We start from the raw sequence: 18,687 nt of genomic DNA, 5'->3' as shown, positions 1-18,687 counted from the left end.
GGACCTTGCTGTGCAGAAATTGGCTGCCACAGTAACTACACTTTAAAAGTACTTCATTGGCTGTGAAGTGCTTTGGGATGTTCTGAGTTTGTGAAAAGCAGTATATGAATGCAAGTTTGTTGTTTCATCTTAGTTAGAGGAGCAGCTGACTTGCACATGTGGCCAAATGTGATCTCACCCCCCTCCCCTAATGGATAAGAGGATATTTTGAAAGGAAATTCTATGTTATATAACGTATCCTCCCACCCCAAAAAGAGGTGTACATTCACTGTGGTGTTCTGTTTTTACTTGAGTAGCGAGGAGGTATGGACTTACCTGGCACGAGGCATTAAAGCATCCCTGTAAAATTGCAGTTACTATACAGTTCCCTCCCTCCCCAAGTAGGACAAAGAAAGCTGAAATGCCTCCCTTCCCAGCATGGTCTCGAATGAAGAAATTCCAATTTCACACTGTGGATGTTTGCTGCTTCAAATTTGTTTGGGAGAAAGGATGTGGTAGTTGGCAATGCAAAATACACCAGCAGATCATTGGCCAGTATTGCGTTTCCTTATCATACAGCAACCAGTTCACCTGGAGCAATTTATTATTAGCCTTGGTTAACCAATGTCAAGTCTATGACTACCTAACAATCGGCCCAACTATATAAGAACGATAAATGTGATGACTTCAGCAAACCTGAGTTTCTCCATTTTCCTGCTGTTCTATTTTGCCAATTACAGTTTCAGTTGACTTTGGATGTAAAATGTCTTCAGTAGCCACCATTTTGATACTACAAGTGTGCACCTGTCATGGCATTACTCATGGTGAGTCAAAAAAATATGGAAACGCTTATGGGGGGAGAAGCTATGGGAGGGTTCTAAGATATAAAATAAGAGTATGTTTGATTGACTCAAATTTCCCAATTAGGAAAGTATGAAGATTTTTAATGCTATAGATATGTATAGAGCATGATACATTTGATGTGCAGACTTTTTTTTACATTAATACATTTATTAATAGGTACCGGTGGACAACTATTTGTGTTTGTAACAGATAGTCTGAGATCTAGAGAATAGTTGTGATGTTAGCTGTTAACTTGGCCTGTCCCTTTTGAAGCTACTGCTCTAAATAGGACAATCATTATTATTGTAACTGGTTGTAAACTACTGAGGTCATTCACAGGGCAGTTGTAGAATCATAGAATTTTGCAGCACAGAGGCGAACATACAGTCCATTGCGCCTGTGTCAACTCACTGAAAAAAGCTATTCACTTAGTCCCATCCCCCTGTCGCTTTCCCGTGACCGTTTAAATTTGTCAAATACTGATCCACTTTTTAAAAGCTTTCATGGATCCTGCTTTCATTGCTGTTTCTGGTAGGTTATTCCGTATCCAAACAAACTTTGTATAAAAGAAAAATTCTTCTCGACTTTCCCCTTATTCTTTTGGCGATGATCTAATTACTGACTCATCAACCAGTAGAAATAGTTCTCTTTTTACCGTATCAAAATGGCTTTGACATCCTTCCTAAAATAGGGTACCAAATTACGTACAAATTTCAGGCCCCAGTTCAATGATTGGCTTTCTTTTTTTTAAAACATTGTTTTACATCTGTAACAAAGTGTGACTGCTAAAGTGTGACAGACATGTGCTACATACAGGACCTTTTTGAGATGGATTTTTTTTTGGTACTGAAATTTTATGAAGGACTGGGTAGTACTGTGTCTTTTTACCTCGGAGACTTGAATTTGAACCCAGACTGATAGGATTACCCATAGCGGAATGGATCTTAATTGAAACAGTCCAGTTTCCAATAGATATGAAGTCACAGTATAAAACTGCCCATAACATAACTGTACAGATTCAACCTCATTGAAAGAGGCCAATTTCAAAATTGGTCAAACAGATTTTTAAGCCTGCAGTACTTAGAGCACGTTGACATGTTTGAACTTCAAAATTATGAAAATAATTTGTCTTCCAGTCCTGTAAATACAAAAATACACTTCACGATTTACTTTTTATTGGTGCTTAGGTAGCACAATGACTTTGAGGTAAGTTGCTGTAAATCTAGTAAAGGTTAGTTCTTTTAATTTCCAGTGTTCGTACAAGGTCACCTTTTTATGTTGCATGCAGTGCAGAGGATATTTTTATAGCATCTGACCGAATGAAGGATCCGCACTCACTTGTTTCACTGTATTATCATAAGGATTACAGCATGGAGGGAGGCCATTCAGCCCATTGTGTGTGTGCCAGTGATAACACTCCAACTGGAACTATCTACTCTAATCCCATTTCCTTGCACTTTCTCAGTATGCTTTTATGTTATTTCTTTTCAAATATTTGTTCAATCCTATGTATGGAAAAAAAATCTTCTAACTTCCCCTTTAGTCTTCTAGTGATAATCCTGAGTTTATGCTCTTTGTTAACAATTCATCAGTTAGCAGAAATAATCTGCTGATCACAGGAATTATCTCAGAAAATACAGGGGTAAAAATCCATGGTGTATATTATATTATAAGCCATCTTTTCCCTGGGTTTCACAATGGGTGAAGACTGGGAGTGGAGACTAGAGAATCAAGTAATTCAAAGTTGCGAGTATATGTGGCCGAATGACATAATGGATAAAATATTTTCTTCCCATTTCTTGTGCTTTTCCCAGATAAACATTTTTCTTCCACATTCCTCCCTCTTGAGGGTACTGACTCATGTTGGGGTAGAGTACCATTGGTGCTGCGTGTCCCCAGGTACCTCACCAAAATAACTGTTCCTTCCGCTGTAAGTCTAGATAGTAGGTGGGATATTCAACCGTTGGACAACATCTCAACTAAGCCTCTGTGACATTTTCCAGGTGCACACTTTCCATCAGAATGTCACTAGATATTACTCAAGAATTCTGGCTGATCATTTTGCAATGTATTCTATGAAAGGTTATTTAAAATTATATCTTGAAACATCGAATTTCTCTTTTAAAAAAAAAATCATCTGTATTCAAACCAACCTTTAGAAATGTTGTTGTATTATCTACAAGGTTTCATGCATTTGTCACAACAAAAATAACAGTGAATAATAGGATATATTCACTACCCCTGTGCTCTCTTTCAATGTGGGTAAGTGAATCGCCACACTATAGTGTTGTCATCCCGCCTGCCTCCCTGTTCCAGCACAGCTCATTGACTGGAGAGCAGGACGGCTGAATTCACTCAAATGTCTTTTCTGTTGCCTGTTACTAAAGTACAACTACTGCCTGTGGATCCCAGCTAACACGAAGAATGACTGGAGTATTGCAAATGTTATGCCCTTGTTCAAAAAAGGGTTTGAAGATAAACCCAGCAACTATAGGCCAGTCAGTTTAACCTTAGTGGTGGGAAAACTTTTGGAAACGATAGTCTGGGACATAATTAACAGTCACTTGGACGAGTGTAAATTGATTAGGGAAAGCCAACACGGATTTGTTAAAGGCAAATTATGTTTAACCAACTTGATAGAGTTTTTTGATGAGGTAACAGAGAGGGTAGATGAGGGCAATGCAGTTGATGTGGTGTATATGGACTTTCAAAAAGCGTTTGATAAAGTGCCACATGGTAGGCTTGCTATTAAGATTGCGACCCATGGAATAAAGGGGGCAATAGCAACATGGGTACAGAATTGGCTAAATGACAGGAAACAGAGAGTAGTGGTGAGTGGTTGTTTTTCGGACTGGAGGGAGGTGTGCAGTGGTGTTCCCCAGGAATTGATGCTGGGACCACTGCTTTTCTCTCTCTCTCTCTCTCTCTCTCTCTCTCTCATATTTATATATATATGACTTGGACTTGGGAGTACAGGGTAAATTTCAAAATTTGTGGATGACACAAAACTTGGAAGGGTAGTGAACAGTGAGGAGGATAGTGATAGACTTCAAGAGGATATAGACACTCTGGTGGCATGGGCGGACACATGGCAGATAAAGTTTAACGTGGAAAAATGAGATGCAATATAAACTAGAGAGCACAATTCTAAAAGGGGTGGAGGAACACAGGGATCTGGGGATGTATGTGCATAAATCGTTGAAGGTGGCAGGGCAGGTTGAGAAAGTGGTTAAAAAAGCATACGGGGTCCTGGGCTTTATAAATAGAGGCATAGAGTACAAAAGCAAGGAAGGATATATTAGGGATGGGCAATAAATGCCGGCCTTGCCAGCGACGCCCACATCCCGTGAACGAATAAAAAAAAAAGTCACGATGAACCTTTATAAAACACTGGTTCGGCCACAATTGGAGTATTGTGTCCAGTTCTGGGCACCGCACCTTAGGAAGGATGTGAAGGCCTTAGAGAGGGTGCAGAGGAGATTTACTAGACTGATTCCAGGGATGAGGGACTTAAATTACGTGGATAGACTGGAGAAGCTGGGATTGTTCTCCTTGGAACAGAGAAGGTTGAGAGGAGATTTGATAGAGGTGTTCAAAATCATGAAGGGTCTTGACAGAGTAGATTGAGAGAAACTGTTCCCATCGGCGGAAGGGTCAAGAACCAGAGGGCATAGGTTTAAGGTGATTGGCAAAAGAGCCAAAGGTGATATGAGGAAAAACTTTTTTATACAGCGAGTGGTTAGGATCTGGAATGCACAACCCGAGGGAATGGTGGAGGCAGATTCAGTCATGGCCTTCAAAAGGGAACTGGATAAGTACTTGAAACGAAAAAATGTGTAGGGCTACGGGGATAGGGCGGGGCGGACTCGATGGGCCGAATGGCCTCCTTCCGTACTGTAACCTTCTATGATTCTAACATAGAACCCATACTGTAGATTATTTTTTTCTTTGTATTATCCAAGTGAGTAGATTTTGCAACTCAGTAGCAGTCTGTTCTAAATTTATGTTCAAGGGTCAGGTATCTTTGTGTGGATAATCTGTTTGTTTGAGATATTTGTAAACAATTTTACAACACCAAGTTATAGTCCAACAATTTTATTTGAAATTCACAAGCTTTCGGAGGCTTCCTCCTTCCTCAGGTGAATGTGGAGGGGGAGGAGGAAGCCTCCAAAAGCTTGTGAATTTCAAATAAAATTGTTGGACTATAACTTGGTTTTGTAAAATTGTTTACAATTGTCAACCCCAGTCCATCACCGGCATCTCCACATCATGTTTTGAGATAGTTATTGTATGCACCTGCTTCTTCCCCTTTTGCTGATGTTCTGTAAAGAAGTGAGATGAGACAAAGGAAGAGCGAAGATAATGCTGGCCCCCTTATTTGTTGTTCTCATGATCTCAATGCTTTATTTTTGGCCCTGCAAAGTCATTTGCCAATCCTGCCTCCTTGGAAAATCCTCTCAGCCACCCAAAGGGAGATTAAAACATCTAGATTCTAGTAGATTGCCTATGGTACTGTAAGTGGACAGTTTGGGTCTTGTGATGCACAAGACAGTGGTGCACCACCAGAGTCATATAACACATTTCCTGAAGCAATATATCACATGATTGACAGCAGGTAAAAATATTACACCCTTTACTGATGTTGGGAAGATTCACAGATATAATATTCGCAGTACTATTTACTCACAAAACCTGTTTAAAAGACCAGTAAAATTATTCTTCCCTTCACAAAACCTTATTCTCAGTTACTTACATTATATTTTTTTGTTCTACCTTCCAACTGGATTTGCACCATTAACACGATGCAAGTATTTTATTTATTCTCCTCCCTCCCCCCCCCCCCCCCCCCAAAAAAAAAGCCTTCATCCTTTTTCTTAGTTATTTGCATGGTTACAAAAGATTCCGTCACCATTCTTCCCCCCACCCCCGCCCCTGTAGATTTGTAATTCTTGCTGAAACTATCACTGGTGCAGCATTGTACCAGGGAGGCTTTTCTCAACATTAGGTCTCCAATAATCAGCACCTTGAGCATTCACTATAGTATGGGCCTGGCTGATTGACTGGTTGTATTGTCTGAGCTCAAGGTTAAAGTATCTCATCAACAGCCCCTATAGCCCTGCCTCAACGTCAGTCCCCTTAGTAATTTTTAAAAATCCTCATTCCATGCAACCGCTTTAGCTCAGAATTCTTATTTATTGGCTTGAACAGTGTAAAGTGCTGAAATAAAAATGAAATTTCATTTTATGTTTGATTTTTATTGTCTCCCCTGTACCCCTCGCTCTTGTATACATGCACAGAGCAACTTACATTTATAGAGCACCTTTAACATAGGAAGGCATCCTAAGGCACTTCACAGGAGCATAAGACGACAAAATTTGACACCGAGCCACAAGAAAAAATGAACAGGTGACTAAAACTTACCTTTTTGACCAAGTTTTTAAAGGAGGATTTTAAAGGAGGAGAGAGAGGTGAAGAGACTAGGGTTTAGGGAGGGAATTTCACAGATTAGGGCCTAGATGACTGAAGGCACGGCTGCCAGTAGTGGGGCGAAGGGAGTGGGGGATGCACAAGTTGGAGGAACGCAGAGTTGTTGGAGGGCTGGAGGAGGTTACAGCGATAGGGAGGGACGAGGCAAAGAGGGATTTGAACACAAGGAAGCTCAGTTCAGGGTCAAAAGCCGAGGTTGCGGACAGTCTGGTTCTCACATAGTCAGACACTCAATCGTGCACACACGCTTCTTTTATACACACGCAATTTATCCATAGCAGCTGAAAATCTCAGTACTTGGGCCTCAGGCAAAAGGGCAGACTTAAAGGGGGAAACTTAATTCAGGCATTCCTAACATTAATTTTATGGGTAAGTATTTTTCTAGAATCTGGCAATTTTTCATATAAATGTTTCTTATAAATGTTATTTTTAGATGCTTACACTGACCTCACTGAAGAAGAAAAACAGTGATTGATACCTGATTTTGGTTCATTTTGTTGGTTCTATATTTCCGTGTTTGAAAAAGATCTTGAGTAATTTGGATGACCGTGTAATGCTTTCTCATTGCTGATTGGAAGCTTTCCTAACTCTAGTGAATAGAATTGTTTTTTGATTGGTTCATATATCCCACCGATTAATCAAAGGAATCATAATGGACAGTTACCTCAACAGATAATGGTTTTTTGAGCAAACCAAAATTATTTTGCCTGACTGATACTTTCAAGGCTTTGAGGAATGTGAAGTACAGAAATGCACAAAGATACCAGACAGTTAAATATAAAGAACGAATCAGGAAACTTGCATTCATATAGTGTCCTCAGAATGTCCCAATGAATTGCATTTGAAGTGTTGTTTTGTGGACAAACGCACACAAGCAAACAGCAAAATGAGATTAATGACTAATAAATCTATTTTGGGGGTGTTGGTTGATGGATAAATGTTGACTAGGACATCAGGGGAACTCACCTACTATTCTTCAAATAATGCCACAGGAACTTTTCCATCCACTTGAACAGCCCTTTGTTTAGCATCTTATCCAAAAGACGGTATCTCTGACAATACAGCACTCCGTTAGTACTGCACTGAAGTGTCAACCTAGGTTATGTGCTTAAGTCCTTGAAGTGGGACCTGAACCCACGACCTTCTGACTAAGAGGTGAAAGTGCCACCTGAGCCAAACTGACGCTTAAATTAGATAAATTACTTGAAAGCGTTGCACCAGTGGTGTGCCATTCATGTAAACTATCTTCCCACTGCAGTTAGTGGCAGCAGCAATGCAAGTGAAAACTTCCATTGAGATGCCCATTTCCTCTTTGATCATAAAATGAGCAAATACAAATGAACACAGTGTTTGCAAGGAGGTTTTTCCAAATTGTTTGGAGTTATCTTTTCAGAGAACTCCGGTGGTCTCTATGATGTCATAACTGTCCTTGTGACATTTCAGTAGAACACAGCAGTGTTTTATGTACCAGTGTGAATCGACACTGTTACCAGTGACAGACCTTTTTAAAAACCTCTGTTAACAATACAAATGCATAAATGTGCTCTCATTTGGGAACTGCGCTTGGATTATCCTTTCTTTTCTCATATGTCTCAGGACGTGAAGCACATCATGACTGGTGGTCCTACCCTGAAAGAAACCAGAATCGTTTCCAGCAACTATGGTAGCCCCACGGAGGGAATAATTGAAGCTGACCCATATAGAGGTAATAGACTTGATTTTCTACATTTTATTTCTTTTTACAATGCGATTCTTTTTCAGTTTAATGAGTGTTATGTATTCAAAATAAATGTGTACCTAGTGCTTATTTGTTTGGCAAATAGATTTAAATAATATTTACATTTTGTAGTGAATCATTCTACCTCCTTCAGGGAGTTCCTGCAATGCAACAGGAGTGATATATTTCACGTGTAGCTTGTTAAAAGGGTGGAATGTAGATTAATGTGACTTTTATCGTTCTGATGACTTTTTAAAAAAAAAAAATTGCTCAGTGCTTTTAATCGTTAAAGTGATTGAAGATCCTTCTCTCCATATTCTCTCTGAGATAGTGTTATGGAAACTTATGTCAAACATTCCTCTTCCAGTGTGTGTCTTTCTGTGTATTTCAAATTGTATAAAGCAAAAGGCAGCTCTGATTTAGAAATCAAAAGTGCAACATGCAGATTTCTCACCATTGATGGTGACTCATTGTTGAAATATTCTGTGAGCTGTATAAAAGATGCATAACCTACAAGTGCCACAGGTGCTCATGAATGCGTCTTTCACTTAAGTGAAAGTATGTCTGGCCCTTGCATTCCTGGTGACATTTTTCACTGTAAGAGTACATGGCTTCTTGTAGAATCTGTTGAGTAAGTCAGCCCAGCGGCTTGCTGGTTGTTAAGATTGATGTTATTTTAAACCGGAGTTTAATGTAGGGGTTGAGCTTCAGACTTGTTCCTAAATATAAATTGACCTCAATTAGGTTAATGTGGGGTTTGTTGGGTTTATTACGTTTGCATTATCTCATTTTTGGGCTCCATTTTTTTTGGGATAAGTATGGGGCATAAGGAAATGGCAGAGACATTAAACAAATATTTTGTATCTGTCTTCAGAGTAGAAGACACAATAAACATAACAGAAATAGTGGGGAACCAAGGGTCTAATGAGAGTGAGGAACTTAAAGTAATTAAGATTAGTAAAGAAAAAGTACTGGAGAAATTAATGGGACTAAAAGCCGACAAATCCCCTGGACCTGATGGCCTATGTCTTAGGGTTTTAAAAAGAGGTGGCTGCAGAGATAGTGGATGCATTGGTTTTGATCTTCCAGAATTCCCTAGATTCTAGAACGGTCCCCGTGGATTGGAAGGTAGCAAATGTAGCCCCGCTATTCACTATAGGCCAGTTAGCCTGACATCAGTAGTAGGGAAAATGCTAGAATCTTTTATTAAGGACGTGCTAATAGGGCACTTGGAAAATCATCATATGATTAGGCAGAATCAACACGGTTTTATGAAAGGGAAATCATGTTTGACAAATCTATTAGAATTTTTGAGGGTGTAATTAGCAGGGTAGAGAAGGGGGAACCAGTGGATGTAGTGCATTTGGATTTTCAAAAGGCATTTGATAAGATGCCACACAAGAGGTTGTTACACAAGATTAGGACTCATATGATTAGGGGTAATATATTAGCGTGGATTGAGGATTGGTTAATGGACAGAAAACAGAGAGTTGGAATAAACGGGTCATTTTCGGGTTGGCAGGTTGCAACTAGTGGGGTGCCGCAAGGATCAGTGCTGGGGCCTTGGCTGTTTATAATGTATATCAGTGACTTAGATGAAGGGGCCGAGTGTAATATATCCAAGTTTGCTGACAATACAAAGCTAGGTGGGAGAGTAATCAGTGAGGAGGACGCAAAGAGACTGCAAAAGGATATAGACAGGTTAAGTGAGTTGGTGAGAAGGTGGCAGATGGAGTGTAATGTGGGGAAATGTGAAATTATCCACTTTGGTAAGAAGAATGGAAAAACAGTATTTTTTAAAAGTAAGAGACTAAGAAATGTTGGTGGTCTCAGGGACTTAGGTGTCCTTGTACACGAATCAGAGAAAGTTAACATGCAGGTACAGCAAGCAATTAGGAAGGTAAATGGTATGTTAGCCTTTATTGCAAGGGGGTTGGAGTATAAGAGTAAGGAGGTCTTGCTGCAATTATATAGGGCTCTGGTGAGTCCACACCTGGGGGACAGTGTACAGTTTTGGTTTCCTTACCTAAGGAAGGATATACTTGCCTTAGAGGGGGTGCAGCGAAGATTCACTAGATTGATTCCTGGGGTGGGAGGGTTGTCCTGTGAGGAGAGATTATGTAGAATGGGCCTATATTCTCTGAAGTTTAGAAGAATGAGAGGTGATCTCATTGAAACATATAAAATTCTTAGAGGGCTTGACAGGGAAGGTGCTAAAAGGCTGTTTCTCCAGACTGGAGAGTCTAGAACTAGAGGGTCATAGTCTCAAGATAAGGGGTCGGCCATTTGGGACCGAGATGAGGAAAAATTTCTTCACTCAGGGTTGTGAATCTTTGGAATTCTCTACCCCAGAGGGCCGTGGATGCTCAGTCGTTGAGTATATTTAAGACTGAGATCGACACATTTTTGGATACTGAGGGAATCAAGGGATATGGGGATAGGGTGGGAAAGTGGAGTTGAGGTAGAAGATTAGCCATGATCTTATTGAATGGCGGAACAGATTTGAGGGGCCGTATGGCCTACTCCTGCTCCTATTTCTTGTGTTATCTGCTGAAGCATAAGAACATAATAGGTTGCCGATAACATCAACTTTATGAACTTATGATATTGGGATCTAAATTAAAAATTTACATTTTAGAGAAATGAAGATCAATCTGAGTATGAGATTTAGCTGACTGCTGAGCTCTGGAAATAAAACCTAACTTCCTCTGCTTACTATTTATTAATTAAAAACAGCTCCTTAAAGCAATTGAACAGGCTTTATTTTTCTCCCGTTTCTAATACTACTTTCCTCATCTTCCTCTGAAGAGGAGAGTAGGCAGGTGACTGTTCCAGGGTCTCTATTATAGCTGCTTTTAATTAGGACACTACCAGGCACACAAGACAATATGTTTCCCTCTCCCAGCTACCTGATGGTACACATGATATAGGGAATTTCAGGGACAAAGCCACATCCTATCAATATTCCATTTTGCTCTTCTTGATATTTTAGATTTTTGTGATTTACATGCATAGAATAAACTAATGCATTGTGAAATGATGTCACTTAGAAATTAAGAGAATAAAAGCAAGCTTTTTTAAATGGATGCTACTCCTTGCAAGTACTCTGTACTCTTCACCAACTGATATGTTGCTTGGTTCCTAGGTCAGTTGTGTAATTGGGTTTGTTGTGCTGGATGTTTTTATCACCAACAACACCATTTAAATTATGTGATTGTTCCTCTTTCCGTCAATGTATAGGAACAAATATTAATTTTACAGTGGTAAATATTGTGTACCCTAGCAACATGGTTAGCTTGGCATCAAGATCATAATCTGTAGGATATCATGGCCAAATGGAAATTAGACTAGACAAACAGAAAAACTAAGATGTAATCAAAGCACAGGATGTCAGTTCCTTTTAGGATGAAAATCATAGTGTACAATATCAAATAGTCATCACGTTTTTTAGGCTTCCTCATTAAATTGATAAGTTTTTGTTTTTTCACTATGACTGAAAAATTTAAATTTGAAAAGCAGAAGAGTTTTTATAATTAGCTGTTGTGAGACCTTTTATTTTCCACTCTTTCATAACCAGCTGCACATCTTAAGCAGATGCCAATAATTTCTTTAAGTCTGGCTTTCCTAATGAAAGGTTCTTCTACTGAAGGATGGGTTCACTGAACACGTTTGAATACCTTTTATGCCACAACAAAGATTTCCCTCCTATAGGTACTTAGTGCTTCATTTTTTTGAATTTTCAATTTTTTCAATTAATATTTATAATGTAGACTTTATGTATTCTAATGGCAAATAAGGGCTTAGAGGAAATTGTGCTTTTAATTTCATTGTATAAAAAGATTTGATGTAGATCTGTCAAGTTACTGACCACTGGGCTAGCCAACAGATCTTTTATAAATGGTATTTAAACCATTTGTAACCAAATGAAAAATTACATTTGAAGAATATTGCAGAAATTGGCTGTTCTTATTTAAAAAAAAGTCAACGTTTACAGAATGGGTAATTGGTTTTATAGCCTGGGTCCAATCACGCTCTCTGCTAATATCGGTGTTCACAATTGTCCCTGACTTGGACTGATGGGAGTTGGGGCTTCAGGTTGGATCATGTCTTTCAGCCCATAGATGCATTTTAGGTCAAATCATACAGACACTTCATTAAAACTTCCTTGCATACTTTGGGTCAGGTCAGGCCTCATCTTTTGCTGGACCTTATGAAATTCGTACATAATAAAGCACATTACACAGAATCCTTTGAGTAAGGTGCGGGTTGGGGACTCGGGTTGGGTCATGTTTTTTGCTGGTTTTCTTTTAACTGCTGGCTTGCTCCTCGGTTTGGGTTGGGTTTTAATTGGCACTGAGCTGCAGCTCTTTTATCCACTGGGAGTTGTCCTTCTCTGTTATGGCAGATAATTGAGGTTCCACCGTATGTTTTTTAAAAAAAATTGGTTTAAAGTGAAGCGCAGAACATGAAAGTGTACGATGTTGTGATATGAGTGGGCTTAGGGTTTCATTGAAGGGTAGAATGTAATGTCTGAAGTGAGAAACTGATTTCAGGTGTGCAGTTGTAGGAAGGTGCTGCTTGGAGATAGGGAATTCCCTGCAGGGTAAGTGGGTGTAGAGTTGCTCAGGCAGCACCTGGTAAGAGTGGTGTTGAGCAACACTTGTGCGCCTCTTGGCAGTTGGTTCAGAAAGAGTGTTGGAGGTCTGGGATCAGGTTGCACCTGCTATATTGTGCTACTCTCATGGAGCTATTTGCATATGTTAATAGCTGCTGACAATGGGAATCATCCTAAGTTTTAGATTTAACTCCTGTACCAGACAGCAGCAGAGTTTATTTTGAAACTATTCCCTGTACAACAGATCGTTATGCTTATGTGAAATCATCTGGTTAAAGGAACCAAAATGTCCTCAAGCAAAGTGATTCCTTTATACTGAATTAACTATCACAGTAAATGTGAAACTGCTGCATTTTTGCATCTTACTTTGAAATGTGTAACCGGCTAGGCTGTGTAAGATGGAATACACCGTTTAATGAAAATGGATTTGACTTTGAAAAGCCTAAAGAGACCATGCTGTTCAAGTTGATCTTTAAACATGCAAAGTTGTTGAAAGGTCAATACAGTGACTGTGGGAATCATAGTTTAAAAGTTCAGTTTGAGTCAACTGATGGCCAGTTTTCTTGCTGGTTTATATAGTCTCTTTGCTAGGGCACTCCTGATTGATACATGGTAAACATCAGGGCCGACATAGGTAAATTCCATGGCTGCTCGATTAAATGGCTTGATTGATTTATCTGACCTTTGGTTGTGCTGAAAATACGCCAACATCTTAAACGTTAATGTATCTGTTTTTCATTTTGTGCGCATCAAATTGTAAAATAATTATGTGCGTACTTAATTTGTGACATTTCAAGGAATTGCATACAAGTCTGAAACATTACATAGAAAGAAACAAAAATCACTTGTCATGGCAATATTTGAGGAGGCTTTTGTGGAGTGGGGTGTATTTAACATTTCAATTCTGATTTTCTACTTGAAGTACTTTTTGAATGTAGAAGCAGAGCTAACTCCCACCATCCAAAAGCAGTCCAGTAACCTATCAGATGATGGATAAGACTGCAAACTTTGCTTCTGTTTTTTGCTTTGTATAAGATTAAGATAAAGCAAATTAATTTGCTGCCCCAACTTTTACTCGTTTTGTCTAAAAGCTTTTCAGGAAGTTACATTTCACATTTAGATCACCTTTGTAACTAATTGATCTTCCTGATGCAAGTGCTATGTTGCACTACTCTCGTATTGCTATTTGCAGTGCTGTTGAGGACAGTGTTAGCATTTCAGAATATATAGATAACTTAGAGATTTCTCGCATGTTGTACACCATCGCCCATATCCATGTTCAACATGTGGGAAATCTCTAAGTTAATGTAATCGAGATGTCATCTCAAGTTGAGAGAAACAGTACATTAGATCACAGCCTTGAAATCACTCGTGATATTGCCTAATGTTTTTTATTGTCATTTTTAATTCTTTGTGTATGTATATATGTAGTTTTGCTTGGTTTTGGGTGAGCTTCAAAGCCAGTAGCAACTTTGTGGAGGTGTGGATTGTGCACCCACTTTTGACGTGTGATGACATTCAGAGGACTATCACATTTTCAAATAAACTCCAGTCGACTTCCTGTTAATTCTACAGCGAATTTATACATATAATGGATTAGCATGTCAGCATCTACAGGGATCTAAAGTATATCAGTTGCGTACAGTCAAACCCTTCAGCTAACGCCGTAGAGCATCACTGTAAGCCTCCATAATCTGACTAGTAAACTCAAATGGGAGTGTAAATAAAGCCACATGGTGAGAGAGTCTGAAACCTCAAAGTTTCCCAGTTAGAATTTGCCAATAAGCTGAATAATGATGCTAGTTTTATTTATACATATCTTTATTGACTGTATAAACCAAGTAAAATATAAAAATCAACCAAAATAGGCAAACATTAGACGATAACCACTCTTAAGTGTTTCATATGTCCACCCATAGAGAACAAAGGAATCTAACATTGTTAGTGCCTTTCAATCTCCCAAAGTGCTTCACAGCCAATTAAATACTTTTGAAGTATATTCACTGTGGTTTTGTAGGAAATGTGGCAACCAATTTGCACACAGCAAACTCACACAAGTAGCAAACTAGTTACCAGTTAATCAGTTTTGGTAGTGGGTAGTGCTGGTGTCCCTGATCCTGGCCAATTTCCTATCATCTTCAGATGTTTGTCCACTTCGAGTCGACGGAGGGAGGTAGCTGCAGTACTTGCCATGGCCTGGCATGGCCAGCAGCCTCGGCAGAAGAGGAAAAAAATTAACTAAAATTTAAATGCCCTGCCTTGCCTAGTACAACTGATCATTCAGCGATTGACTGCACTAGGCTGGTGGCTGTTTGAATGCCTGACCAGCTGCCTTAGCAACCCTAGATGCCATAAACACTGCGGAGTTCCTAGCAACCTGTGTTGCTTTGCTGCAAATGATTGGGAATATATCATATAATGTATTCCTGTTATTCACATCTCAATTCAATACACCGTCCCATATTTGCGTGGACATAATGTACGCCTGGCATATCTTCCAGCAGAACATTTGTGCAAGTGTTAGGGAGCCAGCAGAAAGTTTCTCCACATAATTTTCATCTTCCCACCACCAGCACCACCACCCTCCCGCCCAAATTGGTGCAAAATTTCAAGTAGTTATAATCTGAGTAAACATGCCTCTTTTTAAATAGTTTTGCACAAAGTTAGACACCTAACCAGGTCTAACCCGAGACTGATTTGGGAACCGGTGTAACCACGGAGGAAAATCTGCCCTTGTATGTTTAATGGCTCTGTGCTGTGGAATCAATGCAGAACCAAAGCTTACCACTTGTCCCTTCAAAATAGTCATTAGGTTCTTCCATTTTCACCCTGCCCCCCCCCTTACCCCGCTCCCAAAAAGACCAAAGTAATTCAATTCCCAGGGAAACATGATGTGATTTGTCTAAGGAATGGCTGAATCCCCATTGTTGAAGTTCCCGGACACGGTCAAAGGAAGACTAAAAGCTCAAAATAAAGGTATACAAGCACAGCATGGTAACCTGAGATAAGATATCCATCATTCTAAAATGAAGAGTAATGCAGATAAAAAGCCAAGTCCTGGTGTGGTATAACTTCCCCCTCCTCCACTAGCGGTGAGAGATTTGACCTCATGTAGACTGCGCAGAGATGAAAAGCAGTGTTTTTTGCTAAACTGGAGGAGACAGTGGCTGGTAGTAATACCTGCTCAATCGGGAGGTGGGTCAATCATCTGAGCAAATTACTGAAGAAGAGGATCGTATTTCAATCATACAGGATCAGATAGGGAAGGCAGTGAGTGAAATTGCAGATCTAAAAAGGAGTGAGGAACTATTAGAAATTAAACAGAGTATCTGAAGAATTCCTATGTACCCACAAAAATAATTTAGTACATCATCCTGCATAACAGTGCAAATGTACAGGTGAAAAATAACTGCTAATAGCATGAAGAATGACTGCTTTGTGTTCTTTGGCATGGGATCAGACTCAAATTCTTTTGGGATACTTTGAAACCGAGCTCTACAGACTCTTCAGAATACCACACAAACTGGAAAATCTTTCTGTCTAATCCAATCCAATCTCCGTTTAATCCACTGAAATCCCTCCACATTCACACACTGCCATACATCTTAACTATTCAGCACACGCGATCCAATTGATACAAATACTGTGTAGAACCACGGGTAATAAAGTTGCAGGTAATGCATCCCCACCGCTTCAGATAGTTCCTGCTGAAATACATTATTAAAAACTATAATAAATAATAATGTGACATTAAAAAACCTGAGAAAATTAACATCAATGATAAACACTGCGGGAGTCGGTGAGAAATTACATATATTTCTCTATATACCTGAGGCAGGTCGTAACTCATTAATTTGTGACTTATCAATGCTTTCTCACTCATAGGATTAATTTCATTTTTACCCCCCTCCCCACTTGATGTATTTCACTTACTTTAGACTTGCAGATGCACATTGCATGGTGGCTATCTCTGCAGTTACAGAAAATTCTAAAAACCCAAATTTGCTGTCACCTAATTGCTACAACTTGATTTGTTTCATCTGTTCTCTTTCTTGAGCTTGTTGGTCCTGCACTATGACCCCAGGTTTCTCTAAGTTTAGCGCTCTCTAGTTTTGATACTTAGCAGTGTTCCATTTCTTAGTGTTGTGATTAAAGTATTGGTGATGTCGATTGCTGCAGTACTGTATGTTCAAGGTGTTGTTTCTCCTACCAGAAGGAAAATGGATATGTTAGACTCAAATCCCAGCAGTTCTACCAAAATAGTAACTGTTGGCACCAAAATTGTAGCTATCATATTATTTCTCAGAAACAGTCTTTTAGGTGTAGTCACTAATTGTAATATTGGGAAATTACTGAAGGTACATTGTATAGGTCTTTGTGGTTTCTGGCTCACTCCTCATGTATAATTCTTTTGGATACACCTAAACCTGTATTGAAAAATAATTATTTGTCAGGTAGATCTGTATACTAGGCTAACAGCACTTCTTAGGTCATCTTTTTTTGTAAATTGCATTTGGCCTATATTGCGTCATAATTGTGCTTTGTAGACACAGGAATAATAAATAGCTGTATTAAAACATTTTGTGACATCGAGCAATGTAGCTGATGATCTATATGTGGTTTGTAAGAGTTTGGGATTAGCAAAGAATATTTGGAGATGTTGTGATGTGCAGACTTACTGCATGTACTTTCCTGGCATCACTATTAAATAGATTCTTTGATATGAATGTATTACTAGTTGATACTTGCCATTCAGTTTTTTATTATATATGTGTAATGTACGTGTGTTTATTTCCTCACCCACCCACCTCTCCTTAACCAAGAAGACATTTTGGCAGATCAGTTGAATGGATGTTGGAGCTATTGTTAAATTGTTGTCAGTGGTGTTCACTGTTTTGTTTTTGTGTGGCTCTCCTGGAAGTGGTCACATTACATCAGTTTGAAAATGCTCCATTCTTCAGATGCCGTTGATATTTCTTACTGTTAATCTTTGCTATTTTCAGGTTCCTCTTTCTTTCCAAAGAGTCCAGTTATGTTTCCCAGCAATGCAGCTGCTAGCAGATTGGCTGAACAAGCACAGGATGTTTCTGGTCCTGCAGGTATTCACTGCTCTGCCTGAAGAAATTATCCCTTTTCTCAGCTGGCAATACACTAACACACTATAATATCACCTTTATAAGTAATTGGACTACTCTCTTCAGATCTGCATGATACTTACAGGTGTCTCTTGTGCCTTGGCAGTAACAGACAAATGATGCAAAGTTACAGTGGCTTTTCCTCTTTCTGTCCATTATTCAGGCTTCCATCTTACCAAGCATGGACTCTTTCCAAATTTGTCAGCAGTAAACTTTTCAGGTTCTTTTGCTAAACTCAAATGCTTAATACTGATCACTTTTTCCTTGGGGAACATTTTGATGTTGTTTCATATAGGTCATATGAAATGTAAGCTGAAACCATAAATTGAAAGTGACTGCTGGAATTTGGCCTCAGTAACAATGGTGAAGAGTACTTTGATCGCTGACACATAATTAACTATTACAGTTTTACTCTGCAACGCTAAATCCTATCCAACTGCAAAATGTTTTTAATGTGTATTTAAATGAACTATAAAATGTCTCTGTGATTTTATCCAGTGAGCAGCTAAGTAGGAAAGTTCCAGATTCAATCCCCAGACTGAGCTGCATCAGCTGATCTCAACCAGGGACTACATTTGGCTTCAGCATCCTGGATGGAAAAATCAGCCAGGATTCCTGCTCTTGATCACTATCCAACAAGTCCTGCTGGAAAGTGCACATGTGGACGCCTGGTGTGGTGAGCAAAGATCTGGCTTTGCTGTTACCCCTCCTGGTAGTCAAATAGCTTGCCAACAATTGCTGTCATGAATAATGGCCACTTGGATAAAGTACCTGCTCCCATGGAACCATACTCCAGTAAGGAGTCGGTGCCTTTAGAAGAGAACTATTTCATCCGTTAGGGGACATAGCCTAAAAAGTAGAGCCAGGACTTTCGGGAGTGAAGTTAGGAAACATTTCTACACACAAAGGGT

General features: G+C 39.3%; 1 protein-coding gene across 12 annotated transcripts in view; it reads left to right on the top strand.

Moving 5' to 3' along the window:
* The window catches only part of arfip1 (ADP-ribosylation factor interacting protein 1 (arfaptin 1)), a 181,886-nt gene that overhangs the window by 124,561 nt on the left and 38,638 nt on the right, over positions 1–18,687 (top strand). For 10 of the 12 annotated variants that reach the window (XM_067991916.1, XM_067991912.1, XM_067991889.1 and 7 more), the window contains 2 exons: positions 7,906–8,014; positions 17,645–17,740. In XM_067991916.1, coding sequence (XP_067848017.1) covers positions 7,906–8,014; positions 17,645–17,740 — 205 coding nt within the window. Of the gene's footprint in view, positions 1–6,139; positions 6,229–7,905; positions 8,015–17,644; positions 17,741–18,687 lie in introns of those variants that run through there. The other 2 variants (XM_067991955.1, XM_067991907.1) reach the window with 2 other exon arrangements.

This window comes from Heptranchias perlo, chromosome 1 (genome assembly GCF_035084215.1).
Source record: "Heptranchias perlo isolate sHepPer1 chromosome 1, sHepPer1.hap1, whole genome shotgun sequence".
NCBI lineage: Eukaryota > Metazoa > Chordata > Chondrichthyes > Hexanchiformes > Hexanchidae > Heptranchias > Heptranchias perlo.
Note: the sequence above shows the minus strand (reverse complement) of the source record. Positions and strands in the feature narration are given on the sequence as shown.